Raw genomic sequence first — 18,233 nt, 5'->3', positions numbered from 1 at the left:
AGGAAGGGGGAGATCAAAGTGTCTATAAACCAAGTGGAGACCGTGAGTGCAATGATGCATATCGGACGTCATTTTGTGTCCAGCGAATCGGGTGAACGCGCATCGTCGGTTTGTTTTAGCTTCGTCAGAAGGTCTCGTTTGTCAATTTGTTTGAAGATTTTTTACTGTTTTGCATTTTATTCGGATAATTTAATTATTTTTCTTTTGCTACTTGTCTCGTGGAATCATACTGGTATCGTGCGGTTTCGTGAAAGTTGCGATAGTTATCTTATCAACCCGTGTGAGTTATGCAACTTTGAAACCTCATATCTCACGAACCTTATTGGACACGTAGTGGACATAACGATCGTTTCAATATTATGTTGTTGTTGTTCTTTGACACGTTTTTAAAAAGTCGCTTTTCTCTTCGAATACTGGACCAATTGCTTTGAAATTTTCAGTGGTTAAAGATTAATTTTTTTGCCAGAAGGCTATTACTTTTATTTATTTCAAAATTTTGCGTGAATTCTATGAAATTTGATATTTCGTTTAAAATTTTGCTGTATTATTTTTTATCCATGAGAACACGGATTTTAGTCAGTGTCATGACTGGCTGTACGTTTTGATTCTGCAAAATTCTTGCTACTGGAAATTCAGAACTTTTTTGAGAGTACCGGTAGCGTCAAAGGTACCGGTAAGGACTGATTCGCTCTGGTCTATCGTGTCCATATATTTGTGCGTAGCTCTCTTGTATTATATGCAGATAAGTTTTATATTGTTTGAAAGACAATCTAGGGAGATATTTATAATTATGAGATGGAGATGAAATGTCGCGATTATCATACAAAAATCGGCAAAATTGAAAAGCGTGAACTTTTTTTGAAAAGCTTTTGAATTAAATGACAAAAACTTCGATTTGTTTGTTTTAACCTTATATGACATCGACACATTTACAGAGGTTAAGAACAGCTTTCAACATTAGATATAATTTGTCGTGCACCAGTAAAGTTGAAATAAAGTTATTTCATTCAATGTTCCCCGATTCGTGACATGTCCACTGCGCCAACTTGAGTTAAACAGCAACGTTCCCTAATTACTTCGTTACGCAATTACGTCGCAACGCTCCTTATGAAAAACACATATCGCTTTCCTTCGCAAGTGTGAAACGTCATTAACCTAATGCATACGTATAAATCAGGTACTGTTTGAATTGGTATCATGATACCTGTTCACACCCTGCCGAAGTTTAAAGCCTGCGATCTCATCATGGCTAGCACATTGTGCGGCCCAATGAATTTCATCGAAGCATGTACATCATAAGGTACAAAATTTAAAAATCAGCCGCCGCGACTGGTGTTGCAGCTCTTATCAACTTATTACAGTATTGGCAGGATATTTCGATTCTTTTCGGAAAATGTAAAATATTTACTAGGTGATCTAGCGACGCCATCATGTCTTCTACGTTCTCGTTGATAAAACTTAATTGTGATTTTATCGATATCCATCCATCAGTGAAAAATTAGCCTTGATGTTTCCGGGGAAACCCTATAAAGACACAGGGTTCAAATTGTTTGTTTGTTTCTATGGAAAGTGTCAATCCCGATGAATGCACATAATCGTTACTAACTCTTTTTAGGTCTTACACACCTGATAAATATTTGAAAATTGATAGTTTTACCCAATGTTTATGCCACCCGTCCAAAAAAGCAATCGTATTTTTGCGCGAAGTATAAACTATATTTCGCGCAAATATTAATGCCTTTCATAATATATGTTTGCCTGTTACTTTTCTGACAGATAAAGTTGCTTAAAATTTAATTTCCCATCTTGCCACAATATCGCTTTTAAAATCTTGAAACGTTTTCTCAATTTAAGGTTAAATATTCACGCAAAAGAGGAGACAAATAAAATTATTGAATAACGGTATGCTAGTAGACGTGCGGCAAGAGCTCAAGTCAAATAGATAATATATTATTTTATACACTCCAGATTATTAGATGTTCTTGTAAACTTGATATACGCCGTTATCCTTCATTCCATGCATGTAGTTTATTTTTTCAATATTATTTTGGCAATGTAAACCTTGTTGAAAATTTGCGATACGCATATTTTAATATCATGACATGTACCGCAAAAATAGTGCAAGTTTCTGTGGTATAATTTGTATTGTAGTTCTGTCAGTTTGTTAAAATAGATTCTGTGCTAGTAGCGATACTTACATCAGGAATTTTACATTAATTTAATAATAAAATGTGTATCTTTTTGTTTAATATTTTGGTCTTATTGGGTTGTTGATTTATCGAGTGAGGTTGGATGACCCTAACCTTAACTTCGTATATGCTGATCATACCGCCGAGCCGAGTTATCCGAGAAACATCTGCGGATAAATAATTTTCAGAAGAATGTTCATTCGTTTTGCCGCTGCGAAAGTTTGGTCCGAATTATTGAGCATCGTTTTTTTAATCAGCTGTTTAACGATCGCAGGTTTAAATCACTTAGTTATGATTATACAGCGATAGAACTCTGGACACAAAATGGCTGGTGTGACGTCACACGAGCGCTTATAACGTTACCAATGCATGTCCTCACTTGGTTTATAGTCACTTTGGGGTAGATGAAAGTCGGCTTAATAATCGGTGACCGTATATTTGAACCCATGTGTATATCCGCTGGTTCCAATCTATATGCGGGTGCTAAAACCCATGGGTTAGGGTTAGTATGGGTTCAAATATCCATAAAACAAAAAAAATTCCATAGGTGCCATAGTATGCAGGTGCAATTGTCGTGGGTTCAAATGTAATGGAACCAGGCGCGCAGCCAGGATTTTCAAAGGGGGGGTTTATAATCATAAATTCCCATTGCGGTCTGTAACAGTCTTCGCATTACGCGCTCGTTAAAGGGACATCTTTTCAGCGTATAATGATTAATCTTGTCGCGTGAAATATTCAATCTCTGACAACTACAAAATTTTAAAATGTCTTTATATATTAGTTTAATTGTGTCCAACGTAACTCGCGGTTGCTTCTTCTTACGTCAAAATTAAAACATTAGTTCTCTGAAATGCCACGGCGATCGGTGGACATAAAAATATGAGATAAACGGTGTATTTAATTTTAATACGTATTTTTGGAATCTTGCCAACTCGTTATCTCTGTTAGAAAAATCTCAATAACTGATATAAAATCCCGAAAAGTACAATTTTATTTCGTACAATGAAAATGCATATGAAGTATATCGTTAAATCAAAAATACATATTCATCGCCGCGATTACGCCACTTGTTAAGAGCCGACGTTTACAACGAAAAATGATTTTTCTGTTGTGCAAAGTAATCAATTCGTGACCGATAAGGGCATATTTAAAATGTCTTGCTTTATTAATTTAATTGTCTTCAATTTAACCAGCGTTTGCGTCGACAAAACAAAACAATTTTTTCAATTCACAATTTTAAAATACCTCGGCCATTTGCGGTACGGTATGTTCCTAAACGACGACCAAACATAATGTGCGCTGTAGGCACACGAAATTTTGCGACTAGAAAAGCGTTTTTAGACTGTCGCGGGACTCTACAAAACTTATATTGTTTACGGTTTTATTTTCAGTATTTTATAATGCCGCTTTTCAATCAAATTTAGATCGCGGTTTTACTCCTTCTTTTGTCTTTAGAACCTCGCCACCGATGAACGTATAATAACTCACGAATTCACAATTCCGTGCAAAGTACAAAAATAAAATAATTATCATGTTTATCGTGGCACAAATTTATGATTTAGAAAGAATAAAAACCGACGTAAGGGCGTTTACGGCCCAAATAACACGCTGATGAAAACATGGGCGATTTTAGCAGAAGGCAATTGCACGCTTTTTCAGTTTTCGCATTTCCGTGCGGGTACAAAAATAAAATAATTATCATTGTTCCCGCGGCACAAATTTGTGATTTAAAGAGAATAAACACCAATGTAAAGGGCGTTCACGGCATAAATAACATGCCGCGTTGATGAAAACGAAATTTTAGCAGAAGGCAATTGTACGTGTTATCGGCAACTTTTTCACTTTTCAGAAAATTCAAAAGGGGGGGTTCGACTCCGAAAACCCCCCCTGGCTGCGCCACCACTGAATGGAACCTAATAATTATATGGAAAACCACGGCCTTTCGTTCGCTTATCAGTCCATGTTGGGTATGGATTAGTTAACCAGTTATTATTCATTTCAGATGCATGAACTTGATGGTCGAGGAAGCCTCAGGCGATCAACGGTTAATAAATGAACCACCCTACGGCGGCGAGAAGTCTAGCAATCCTCTCGCACATAATTATCTCTCAAGGGATTCCAACCCGCAAAGTGTAATCAGAGGTGCGATTGCAAGCGTATTCCCAAATCCATACCACCTTACGCAAAATAGAGAAGGCTTCATTAGAAAAGTCGGCGCTTCAGTAGAGGTATGTGCAGATAACTAATTTTGTTCGCCTATTTTACATCAAGTTGTGTAACGGGACTGAAACCATGCGATATATTAGGATAGGATTTACATATTTATCCCGGGGGAGAGGAAAGCCGATAAGACGGCTTATCCATATGTCGAACCACGGCCTCTCGTCCGGTTGCCATTCCAAGTCGGGTATGGGATTAGTTTTACTGTATTGTTTGTTTTCGGAAGCATGGACTTGGTGGTGGAGGAAGCCGTAACCGACCAGCGGTTACGTGAACCACCGACGGCGAGGAGTCCAGCAATCCTCTCGCACATAACCATCCCTGCATGGGATTCGAACCTGCGAACCCACGCAGAGTAATTAGAGGTGCGGTGGCGAGCGTATTCCTAACGCTTAGCCCGTTGAGCCACACCGCCGCGGCGAAATAGATTAAATTAGCTAACATAGACAGTCCCCGAACTCGTAATCGAACTACAATAAGGAATTGGAATAGAACTATGGCCTAACCCTAACCAAGTACACACATTACCGAAGTACCGAAAAGTCTCCCTAAATACCCTACCTTGATATATTCGTAAATCAAAGGCAGATTTTTCGATACAGCAATAAACAATTATTCAATTTATTGAAATGATTAAACATAATAATATGATGAACAATAATGACAATCCCAGACAGAATTTATTCATGCTTGGATGAACATAAATATCATGCTTGACTGAACAAACTTCTGCCTGGGACATATTGAAGAAATGACAGAGCACAATGAACTTATCACACAATGCACCACTATAATATATAGATCATGAAAGGAAAGTATATCCTGTTATGGCAATAACCAAATTTCTCATTTGTTTTATCTGATTCTATTATCTTGGGATAGGATTTATATTTTTACCCCGTGGAGAGGAAAGCCGACGCGGCTTAATCATATGGCGACCACGGCCTCTCGTCCGATTACCGGTCAATGTCTGGTATGGGATTAGTTGGGCAGGTATTTGTTTTCAGATTTGACATGAAGTACCTATCTTGATTATTTAAAATCCCAATATAATGTAGCGGTCAGGTGTTTTACTTGTGAAGGATACATGCCGCACATGGCATGGTCTGAAATTTATATTTGGCCAAGCTCGATCGCAATGACTAGCGGGTCTGAAGGCCAGAAAACAGGTTTTCAAAGGTTTAAAAAGAGTTTCAAGATAAAATATGATACATAAGAATGCTTTTTTTACATTTTAACCTCTGTCCCCCCTGACTAAAAATATTCCATCTCAGTTATAACATTTAACTATTATGCAGATGCTGTAAAACTTGGGAACAAACAAAAATCTGACCTCCAGAAGTATGCGCACCAAGATGGCGCACAACCTGAACATAGTATGTGTGTACCGGTTAGAATTCAGTTTGTGTGACATCTTGGTGCGCATACTTCTGGAGCACCCAAAAATCATTAGCAACCAGGGGAGATGATTCAGTTTTCCATTTAATTTAAACTGGCCATATGATTATTACAGAAAAATGTCAAAAATAAGCATTAATCTTGACCCGGGGTATGCAACATTTTTTGCCGGTGGGCCATATACCCAACTTTAGACATCTAGTCGGGCCACAAAAAAAAAATCAGCAGAAAAGGCAATAGAAGAGAAGAATAGTATTTTTAGCCTTCCAGTAGTGAATGCGCCGAAACATAAAACTGTCTTAATGATGCGACAGGAGCAAATAGCATGTATTTTTACCCATATGAACGCCTATTTAAATATGAACTGTCGGATTAGGATTTTATGCTTGATAGGGAAAAATTTGAGTGTTGACGGGCCATGTCGTGGCCCCCGGGCTGCCTGTTGCACACCCCCCAATACTGACTTTTGTTAAAGCTAGTTACCCCCTAGTTATGGATGCTCAACATTACAGTTATATCTTGTCTACAAATTGAAAAAAAAAAAATAACTGTTACGTCATGATAGCGACTATAGTAATATAAAAACTCTTAATGTGTAACATTGATATATAGCAGAATATAGTAAAAATATAAATTTAAAACAACAACGACACAACAACAACATAGATGGGATATAGTAAGTAATAAAATAAAGACAGAGGAGGCATTATTAGCTAATAGTGGGGATTATAAAGGCCAGTGGCCCAGACGTATGCAAAACAAATCTGAAAGTAATGAAATATACACAGGCGATGGACGAGCACAGGGGTTCTTTAACTTTTGGTGTTATGGAGCCGGTGGGAAAGGTATATTATTTAAGAAGCCCCGCAATTAAATTCATAGAAATTGTTCTTCGAACATTGTTGTCTACTGGAAGTTATAGATAATAGTTGAATTACCGCCTTGAGGAGGCCTATTACTTCCTTGGACAGCAAAAGTCAGTATTTTAATAAGTAAACAAATAGTAGATCAATGAGCCTCTAGGTTTCTCTCATGGAGTCCTGGAAAATTTGTTTACAATAAAATACAATATATTCAACACTAATAAATTCGTGATATCAGGAAAATTCTAAATCATAAATTCCAAAATAAATCGTATATGGTTAGTTGTGTTTCAATAACTGCAATAAAAGGCAAAATAATCCACATAGATACAGAAAAAGTATTGCAACAGCCCTTTGGTGTTTTATATCATGTTAAAGCACATATAATATTATTGCAAATCGTCCCGTTATATAACGATGGCCCTAATGGCTCAGTACTGGGATCTTCAAACTGGGGATCTACGGGGCATTTTTTTTAGTAATTTGTGATAATGAAAAAACATGTACTGTATTTGCTCGTTTTGTAGCCCGGGCCCATATTTTTTTCAACCAACCCTTATTCAAGCACGGGCGCTTGTTATTTTCGATCATTACAATAATTAATATATATTTATTTCCAGTTCTCAAGTATGATTTAAACGAGAATAACGAAAATTTAGACTTTTTCTACGCACCGCAGGTACAAATCTGCCAAAAAAAAAAAAGTTTTGCGACGCCCTATCAATATTGAAACAACGCACTTGGGCTTGCGACGCCCAGTTTGAGAACCATGGTGTTACGTAATCAATGCATTCTGTTATGTACTTGGACGCCTAAGGCGTGAGTGTTATCTACCGGTGCTCAAAATTCAACAGCGTTGTGACAAAAGCGCTTCTTATTTCCTATTGTTCTCTACCACTGAAAAATCAGCTTTTACATCGGGCGGGTATTCAAGCACCGGCCCTTATTTATTTTTATGTTCTGTTCACATGGTCGGCTGGCTATTCAAACGGGCCCTTAATCAAGATCGGGCAGTAAAACGAGCATAAATGATATTTTTATTTTAATCATGGAGCGCCTATTCAAACATGAATTGTCGAATCAGGACAATATAATTTTATTGCAAGTCATCCATGGAGCGCCTATTCAAACATGAATTGTCAAATCAGGAGAATATAATTTTATTGCAAGTCGTCCTGTTATGAAAAGATGCCTTAATGCAGGGCACCTCAAACTAGGGGTCCCGGGGTAATTAATTTTATTTCTTGAACTGAAGTACCTATTTGAATTCTCAATTCATTAAAACAAAATTAACTGGCCTCTGGCTGTTCCCCCCAGCCACTGGAAATCACAATGAGTTACACATGATACACAAGACATAACGAAGTTAGAATCTATAAATCGCTAGCAATACCAATATAGTAAAAGAGAAAAAAAAAAACGTTTAGCGAAAAATGGAACGATAAATTTTATTTCAAATAGCAGCATATACTGATATATCTAGGAAGGGCCATCGGGGAAGTCCCCTCCTCAGTATTTAAAACTAAAGCATACATTTTTACATATTAAAGAGGGCCTTGAACATCAGATGCTAGTTTAAATAATATAAATCTGAGTGGGCATCCTCCTCACCAAAATTATAGCAACCACTAATATATTCAACGGGGGCATCCCCCCCCCAAAGGGTCAAAAACGATGGCATATACCTTGAGAGGGATTTTGCAAAACAAAAATACAGGTCCACTTTGTGTCCAATGATAACAAAAATATATTCAATATAATCAGCATATTGCTACTTGTCAGCGACAGCTCATGATTTGAAATGAAATATTACAAAAAATATAGTTTCCCACTTTTTTGGATATTTTATCAGATGTACTATTATTTATATAGACATAACACTGAGAGTCCATAACTAACATAATAAAGTAATGTCTTATTTGGAAAAAAAAATTTTCTGAAGGGATGTCTAAAAAATATTTAAATACATTCAGAATTGCTTTTCAGTTGGAATCCTTGATTTTAAAAAAGATTACAGCAAATTTTGGTTTAACGTTAAAAGGATTTTGGTACTAGTTAACTAGGAACTGAAGCACTTCTATTTAATACTGTCCTGGAAAAGTTTGGTTAAGGGACTTGATTAACACCAATTTTAAATCATAAACCGATCCTAACTACTTGACCATTTGCCCCAAAAATACCTCGATGTAGGGGGTTAATTATTACCCTCAAAGAGGTATAGACTGATCCCACTTGCCCCAAAAATTATTATGCTGGGTGGCAAAACAAAACTAGGTGTAGGAATACCAAGCAAAATAACTCAAGTCGAGTTCACCCTTGCCTATATACACACACATTTGGCGTGAAAGTGTACGAGTACATACTGCAGGGGTGCTTGGATAGAGCCATGTTCAGAATAAATTTTACTATTCACTGTTACACATTTCATTGGTCCAGAATAATTAAAAAACAACAAGAAAAAAAATATAGTGCAAAATGGGTATCTCTTCGCCACTCTTGTCAAAGTTGTGACTAGCACTGGTTCTCAACCAGTGGGCCATGAATGGCCCAGTGCTGGGCCACGGAAAGATTTTAAGGTGGGCAACAAAACAATTGCTAGTTTTATTTGTATCACTATCCAAAATTTTGATTGTAGTACCAATGATTGACGATGCTGTTTTTCGCTATACTGAATGGTAATTTTCATTCTAGTTATTAAAGGAAGTGTTCATTTTCGCAGAAACGTTTTGATTTTTCTCGTAGTTTTTCCTTGCAATGGAAAGCTAATAGGCCACGATAATTTCGAATGCAATGAATATGGGCCAGGGAAGAAACGAGGTTGAGAACCACTAGACTGGCAGAATTTGTTGGTGTGATGGCCGACTGGATAGATCCTATTTATATTAGCATTGCGGGGTAAAGATCTCGAGTTTAGACCTGATGCCCACACCTTACCCAATGTGTCCAATAATTATAGGTAAAAAATACAGGAACAGAAAGATTCCAGATTCCACACCTGGTTCGAGTATATAAAGTAGGATTTGTATTAATTTTCAGAGCATTGTTTAATAACGAAATACCTGGCTGGGTTGGTAGCAAGTACAAGTGAACAATTCACAGGTGCGATGGTTTGGCGGTCAAAATGCTGGACTTAAAATTGTATAAAAATTTAGACCAACAATATTATTCTTCTCCGGCTCACAACAGCAGAAACCTGACCATTTTGATAAAAATTAAGAGTGATTAATTTCTCATAATTGATACCATTTTTTGTTTTTATATTTCATCATAAGAGAATGTGCATTGTCTGAAAATTTTTGCGCGCTTTCTTGCATCCGTTGCGTTTTTTCATCTAATTCACCAAGTTTTTCACCTCTCTCTAGCGCCGCCAACCTCAATTTTTGCATTTCAGTTAATCCGTGTTGTGCTTGACCTCTTAACCCCTCCAAACTCATCGAGCCGGAACCAGGAATGTGTTTTGCGACTCCGCGAGAAGCTTTCCCACTCTTTGCTTCTCCGAATAATTCCTCTCGATCCAATTCCGACACGCCACCCCCGAATAAACTTTTGAAAAACCCTGGATTTGGTCGCTCAGGCGCGTCACACGGAATAAACAAGTAACCAACTATCTCTTGCATGCTTTCATATAATTCCACAGAGCACGTTAGTCTTTGCACCTCAGACGGCGTCGGCATGTAAATCGCTTGAGCGTCGGGCGTGAAACACAATGTTTGCGAGATTCGAACATCATTTGGGTTCAGGTAATCTATACTCAATAAAACCGATAAACTCGGCAAACTGAGAACTAATATATACCCCATCGAAGTATGACATAGAAGACAAGTGCCTGCTTGTACGACTGCGACTTCCGAGCTTAGAATACATCCAGCTTCGTTCGGAACGTTGTACACATGAAGCAATGATTGTGCCGGCAACGCGATGACTTTGACTTGCTTTTCTGATGTCACAATCATAAAATGCTTGTCGCCGTTTAACGAGCTTTGACTTTGGTGGTGATGAGGGCGTCTGCTGACATCCGGTGATCGTTTGGAGTTACTTGGGCTCTCTGTTGAGTTTTGCTTTTCTAATTTTTTAATATCTTTCCAATTTTTAGATGCTGAGGGAATGACCACCCCCATCGAATTCAAAAACGAACAATTCACTACAGATCCTTTCATTTGTATAATCGTTCCAGTCGGAAGTGCCATCAGTGGAACATCAATTCTATGTTCTGGCTGGTTCAACTCCATCGCACAAACACAGCCTCCTGCCGTTCCGACCCATAATGAAGGAAAAACTGTTGAGTCATCTTTTCTTGGGTATGAATCGACAAAAATTAAGGAAGTCACCATATCCCTCGATTCTGGTCGATCTAGCTCGTTTATACTTGATGTGCGACTGAAAGGGCTGTCATCCGTGGCCATACTTGTTTGACTATCAAGACTTTTCTCAAAGCTAAAAGAACTTTTTTTATTGGTAAAGCGACTGGGTGGTTTTTTGGGCCGGGGGGGAGGGCCGCTACTACTACTGGTCATACTTGAAGTCGATTCCTTGTGGGGGGTTCGATTTCCAGATAATGCGTTTCCGTCAGTTACATCCACTGATGGTGATTTTAACGGAGCCTCGGAAACGCACATTTGGACGATGTCGCCGAGAGATGTCGGTGGCTTTATACGATTCGGGCTTTTCGGTTGTCTTTTCCTATCCGAAGACAGATCACAGCTTGCCATGGTTAATAAAACTTTCTTTTGTACAGTGTCGACTAAATATAATCCGTTCATTGTCCCGACAGCAAAAACTCCATAAGCAGAACTAAAGGATAATTCCGTAATCGGTGAATGCGGCTCAATATCTGCACCTGTTATTTGACATATCAGTTCTGCTTGGAACCCTGGACTCTGCTTAATATTTCCAGAACGCAGTTTTAAAATTGGTGCGTACGTTGACATCTGATGTTGTATCGCGCTCACGCGCACGTCGTCAGAAAGACTTTTACTTAGTAATCGATGTTCAGCAGTCGTTTGCGGAAACAAAGACTCTGAACCTTGTCGTAATAATGGCTTTGAATCGTTAATTCCTGGAGATTGTAAAGAATCCGCCATCGGGGAATCGTCAAATTGGTAAGATTCACAAACTGGCTGCAATTCAAGTGAAGTTATTTCTTTCGTAATTTCGTTACGATTCAATTCACAGAAAAGAACAGCTCCGCCCACATTTGAAATCAGTAAACATCGACTTTCTGGGCAAACTTGGATGTGTGATATCGCAAAATTATCACTATCATGCGGATCTGGCGGCTCAGAAACGGACGTCCCTGTAACTTCATGATTCCGTTTGCTTGAACGTTTGAAATACTTGTACGTTCGCAACTTATATAACTCTCGTAAAGAGGCAGCGGAGGCATCCCAGAATCGCACCGAACCATCTGCATGTCCAGTAACCATAATTTCAGGCGAACCGGTACAGCTATCGACGCTCCATTCTCCGCCGTCCATTGGCCACTCCATTTTAGATGTTGAAGATCGTTTTGGTTTCGAAGCTGCGACTTGATACAGTCCCGGCGTGAGATCCGAACTTTTGTCAAGAACATAATGTAAACATGTTACAGGTGAATCATGGATGTCCACAGGATGTGGGAATTCTATTGAAGGGTAACCAGGGGATACTAAATCCACAACAACCAATTCTTTGTCTAATAAAACAGCGAGAGCTACAGGGTCTTGGAAATCACATCTCCAAGGCGTTTTCGATATAACAATAAAATCAACAACATTATAGTCCATTTCAAGCACTGTCATTGACTTCCCACGCATGACGGTCACACTTGGTCGCACATTATCCATATCTTGCGGCAGCCCGCCTGTGAAAATCACAAAAGGGTCACTGCTTCGACACGATTTCCATTCTAACTTTTCAATCGGCCAATAATTATCAAACTTCGAACTATCACTGCTCTTCGCATGCGGATATTGAACTTGCTGTGGTTTCACGTTTCTGTAATTCCATAACGACAAGCTTCCGTTGGCATGGCAACACATGAATTGTTTTCCTTCATGATGCCAAGTAATGCTTTGAACTGGACTATCAGAATAGTAACGGTATTCAATCAGTTTCATTTTCAAGTCCCACAACACAATTAGACCAGTCTCAAACGCGATTAAAAGTCTGTTTTCGTCACAAGGATTTTCACTTATGCCAACGATATGTCCTGGATGCGTTTTCTGTGACAATTCAATCGCCTTGTTCCAGTTTATGACGTACCCAGATAGCATGAAAGTCTCGACGCAACATAAATGTACGTTCCCGCGATCTGTGCCTATGTACAGCCATTTACTTTGGTATGGTAAATGGCAATGTGTTATCCTTTCTCTATTAAATTTCAGAGTGTGAAGAATTCCAGGTTTTTTCTGTCTCAAATTCCACATGTTCAATGAATTGTCAGCACACACTGAAATTAGTCCCCCCTCGTTAATTAAAAATAATAGCTGCACGACAGCTGTTTCTACATCATGGGTGACATGTACATCAACCCCAGGTTGTCCTAGCAACCTGATGGACCCTGTTCTGTTGCCGACGGCAATGAGTCTCTGCATGGGGTCGTAAGCAAGCGCTGTAGGACGATGTGGAAATCCATGTCGAACAATTTTACACAACTGGAAACATTCGGATGTCAAATTCTCCGCTATGTCCGTTTCACTTTTGCTGTTTGTCGCATTCGAACTTCCTGCTGAGGGGGAATTCCCACTTTTACTTGATGCTGGCGTGTTGTAGAGTGCATCCAGCACTCTTTGTTTCAGATTTCCTCTTTTCATTTGTATTTTGGGATTTAAATTTCATTAACAAGTCCATTTATTTCCTGTTTCCTGAGGTTAAAGTTGAATCCAAAGATGTTTGACATTCATGAAATGGCTTTCATTATTTATTTAACTTATTAAATAAACTAATTAATTACACTAGGATTTTATTTCTCTGTAAAAAATTGAAAAATTACAATTGAGATATCTCAACTATAGTAGCAGTTTTAATATGTTATATCACCACAGCTTCCTATTTCCAGTAAAACTATTTTCTTTCTCAATTTTTTTTTTCTCTAAATGTTGTATGAGATTCCTTGACTATATCTACCGGTATGCAAGTTGCAATGCTGCCATACTTATGACCCACCTATTCCAGTCTACTTACTGGACCAGAATTCCGCAACCAGTGGGAGTTTGTCAGTGGGGAATAAATGAACTGAATAAATGAAAGATGTCCACGATGCTCACTAGTGCTGGGCATTTTCGAATACCTGATGATTTCAGAATCGAATCAAATAATTTTTTCGAATCGAATCTCGAATACTTGGAAGGTATGAAATTGTATGTAACTTTCTTATTATTTTAGGTCCTCCAGACACATAAACTACTGAAAACATAGAATACATCACTGACAATAAAAAAAAACACGTTTTCATCAATCATCAAAACAGAAAAGAGTCATATGTCAGAATTGTGTTAAAAAAATATGGCTTCAATGAAAAAAAATTTGAGAAATTTACCTCGGCCATTGGCGGAAAGAGTAACACAAGAAGGCGGCGATTCGAAAATTTGCTCTTAACCGATTCGAATAATTTACTATTCGATTCGAAATGCCAAGCCCTAGTGCTCACAAGTACACAGGATTTTAAAGAAACTTCTCATAAACGTGTTGTTGTATAGTGGCATATAAATTTTGAGACGCAACACTATGGTCAGTTAATCAAAGCAGGGCATCGCAACTTTTTCACATAAACAAAAGCTCCAAACTGACTAGGGTTTTTCACAGCGTTTGCACGTTTTTTTGTGGTTTTAGACTGTTTTCACACGTTTTTGGTGGTTTTGACAGCTTTTCAAGTTTTTTGGCAGTTTTTGACATTATTTTTCTTAAAAGCCTGAAAAATTGAGAACCTCTGCACTAAACCATCACGCATAGAATATCTTAGAAGCAACACATATTTTATTATAATCAAATTTCTTGCACAAACCTACTGATGGCTAGAGTGTGCAATATAATCCTACACCTTAACCCCATGGGATAGAAAAGGCTTTCAAAGATGTCATATTTTGACAACAAACCCTATAAAAGAGAGCGGCATGGAGGCCACAGAAATGCCATTCCAATTTTCTACTTTATCACCAAGGGAATAATGTATAAGGTCGATTTCGAGCCATTTTGGGTGCACTTAGTAGTGTTGCCAAAGAGACAAAATTTTCTCTCTTTCGAGAAAATATGAAACTTTACCCTAATTTTTAGGAGTGTCATATTGTCCTCACAGATTAAACTCTGCATTCAGAGGACATAGGGCAGCAGATCTAACCGCTTTAGTAGCACTAAAAAATCGATACTCACGAAGTATGTGAACCAAGATGGCGGACACCGGAACACAGTATCTGTAGTAGGTTAGGGTTAGGCCATAATTTTATTCCAATTATCTTTATTTTAGTTTTATCAAGAGTTCGGGGACTAGCAAAGTGTACTCCCATAGTATTTGTACCAAAATTAGGGCATAACCCTAACCTGGTACACATACTACATTTCGGTGTCCGCCATCTTGGTTCACATACTTCGGGATTAACTCTTTAAGAGTCTGAATTTGTCCTCACAGATTAAACTCTGCATTTAGAGGACATATGGTGGCAGATCTCACTGCTATAGTAGCACTAAAAAATCACCTTCAGAATTTCAGTTACTAAATTCCAGGCACTTAGTAATGTTGTCAAAGAGACAAAGGTTTCTATATTTGAAGAAAATATAAAATTTCACTTTGATTTTGAAGAGTCTCAGTTCTGTTCCCAGTTTGTCTTTAATAAAGATCGAAGATTCTGTATTTAGGCGACATATAGACCTATCCGTCACCAAAGCACTAAAAATCCCCATCTAAATTTTATAACTATCAGCAGAGGTTGCGCAAGACTAACTCCCAAGCCTTCCTCAATGCCTTTGTGCTCGTGGATCATTATAATGCAAGAATGCTGTAACAGGAATAAACATGACTATACATTCTATGATTCTAATACAAATGTATTCCTGAAATGTTTCGTCTGACCAAAGTCAGCAGTTTGATTGTTGTAAACTGCTTGTCTCAGGAAGTCTGTTTCTGGTCAGACGAAATGTTGCAGAAATACATTTGTGTTAATCTAAATTACAGGTACTTGGTAATGTTGCCAAAGAGACGAAGAGTTTGAACTTTGCATTTAGATGGCATATGTTGGTAGATAGCACCAAAAAAAATCACCATCCGAATTCCAGTAACTGAAATACATCTTTAGCACACTGCCAACCAGTCAGTAATCAGTAATTTATTTTTTCACCGAACAGAAAAAAACACTTCATGCAAATAAATACAAAAAAGGAATTTAAATACGGCATTTCAGGGCGAAAGGAATCGCGAAAAACCATAACTGGTTAACGAGCAGCGACACCCGTGAATTAGTCTAACAGAAATATAAACAGAAGAGAGAAAGAAGTCAAACATTATATCATGAGGGAAAAAAGACAGCAAAAGTCAAACCAAATACGTACAACACTAGACTCCGAGCACCGTCAGTAATGTAACCATGGGAACGACATTTCAAAGATATGGCCGCACAGAGTACGGTGCCGGTAACCATGGACTTTGTTTAGTTCACCTGCAAATAGAGAATGAGGTGGAGCTAGAGTCGTTACAAAGTCCAAGAAGAATTGAGAATTCCAACCATTCCTTATTCAGTGATAACCCCCCTTATGAGTGTCAAAAGTTATAACTCATTTTATTTTTTGTATGCCATAAGGTGTCAAATCCTTATAACTACACATTTTAAAAAGAAGACCTTCTAAATTAGTCAGTAATTTTGCTTCTGTGAGTGTGTGTGCATCAACCTCTCGGCACTCCAGTGGTCACAAATAACTTTAATAAGGGATTAATTTCCTTATTTCTGAGTGAATGCACTGGGCAAACATCCTCATAAAAAATAACCATCCAAATTACAATCACTGGACACACATCAGCAACATACTGTGAACCAAACCCTGATATCTCTGCAGCTCTCACTCGCAAGTCATGAATAATAGAATAGCATTACTGGGATGACACTTTACACCCGATGTTCGAATAATTCCTGCATTGATCTGATTTGTGAATCTAACTTGCTTTGTGGGCTAGTGGTAAAATCATTAGACTAAACTATGTTGGTAAGTTATACAACTTGAGTTCAAATCCGGTGGCCACCACATAGTGACATGTCAAATTTTTTTACTGCCCGGAGTGAGTTTCTGATAATGCTGCCCCTTATACCTAACTTCAAAAATATTTTTGGGGGATAAACAAAATATAGGTGTTAGATTAAGTATATGTGTGCTATAGGTGTTATACATGAGAATAAATAAATTAAAGGTTATGTTTTATTTTTGGACACGAAGTGGACATAACGATCGTTTCAAAATTTTGTTGTTATTGTCTTTTTAGTCTCTGTCTCCATTTTTAAAAAATCGCTTTTCTCTTCGAATACTGGACCAATTGCTTTGAAATTTTCAGTGGTTAAAGATAAAATTTTTCTCCAGAAGGCTATTACTTTTTTTTTCGCTATGACGTCATCAAAATTATTGCCATTGGGTGGCGTTACGTGTCCATATATTTTAGCATAGCTCTCTTGTTATTTAAATCTTCAAACTAAGCAATAAACTCACCCCTATAATGTGCTGTCCGGGGCGACTTCCCCTTTTCCCTCCTCCCCTTCTCTAGACACACCACTGCCACCACCTCTCCTAAGGTGAAAATCTTTCTCGAAGCAAATATGTCCAAAATTAATCACATATTCAAATAATTTTTTTTGTTTCAGAGTGTTTTCGGCGCTCCAGAAGTGTATATACCAATATGAAGGTACGGTGACTATATTTGTTCGCCTACTTTAGATCAAGTTGTGTAAAGGGACTGACACCTATGGGCAGGGTGTATATTCACACTTGGCTAACACAGACAGTCCCAAAACTCATATTAAAACTAAAATAAGGGAGATCGGAATAAAATTATGCCCTAACCCTAGCCTGGTACACATACTACAAGAGCACCTACCAAAAAAAAATTGCAAACTAAAGAAGTCGTATACACTGAGCACTGCTTCTATTAGAGTTACCTAATTTGCCTAAAACCGTACTGGCAGAAATCCAGTAGTCCAGAGAGTCATTATTAATTAGAATTAAGAAGAGGCGGATTGCAATCCTGATGGAAAAGTTGACAGATAGAGCAGACATATCTGGATCGAATTAGTTGGGACTTTACTATCAGTACTTTCTAGCTTTTTGATATGCGCTAACTTGTAGAAAAGGTTTCAGAAAAAACATCATTTTTTATTAATCTGCCCTTCTCCCATTCTCCCCGCTTAAAAAAAAACTGAATCTACGCAGAGCATCTCTAAGTATAGGATTAGTAAAATTTGATTATAATTTTTCCACTCTCACCCACTTCCAAAAACCTTAGATTTCAACATTACAACTTTCCAAGTTGTCCCCCTTTTAAAAAATAAAATTAACCTTCCTATATGCCAATCTACTTACATCTAAGGTTTCAAAAATCGTCTACAACTTCCAA

At 37.9% G+C, this 18,233-nt stretch overlaps 1 protein-coding gene across 1 annotated transcript; it reads right to left on the bottom strand.

Annotated features, from left to right (window-relative positions):
- Positions 1 to 5,014: 5,014 nt before the first annotated feature.
- On the bottom strand, positions 5,015 to 13,614 carry LOC120338832 (syntaxin-binding protein 5-like). Its single transcript, XM_039406796.2, has one exon. The coding sequence runs from the start codon at positions 13,459 to 13,461 to the stop codon at positions 9,901 to 9,903; it is 3,561 nt and encodes a 1,186-aa protein (XP_039262730.2). The 5' UTR covers positions 13,462 to 13,614; the 3' UTR covers positions 5,015 to 9,900.
- Positions 13,615 to 18,233: the final 4,619 nt, after the last annotated feature.

Source organism: Styela clava, chromosome 9 (genome assembly GCF_964204865.1).
Source record: "Styela clava chromosome 9, kaStyClav1.hap1.2, whole genome shotgun sequence".
NCBI classification, from domain to species: Eukaryota; Metazoa; Chordata; class Ascidiacea; order Stolidobranchia; family Styelidae; genus Styela; species Styela clava.
This window is presented reverse-complemented; position numbering and strand designations above follow the sequence as displayed.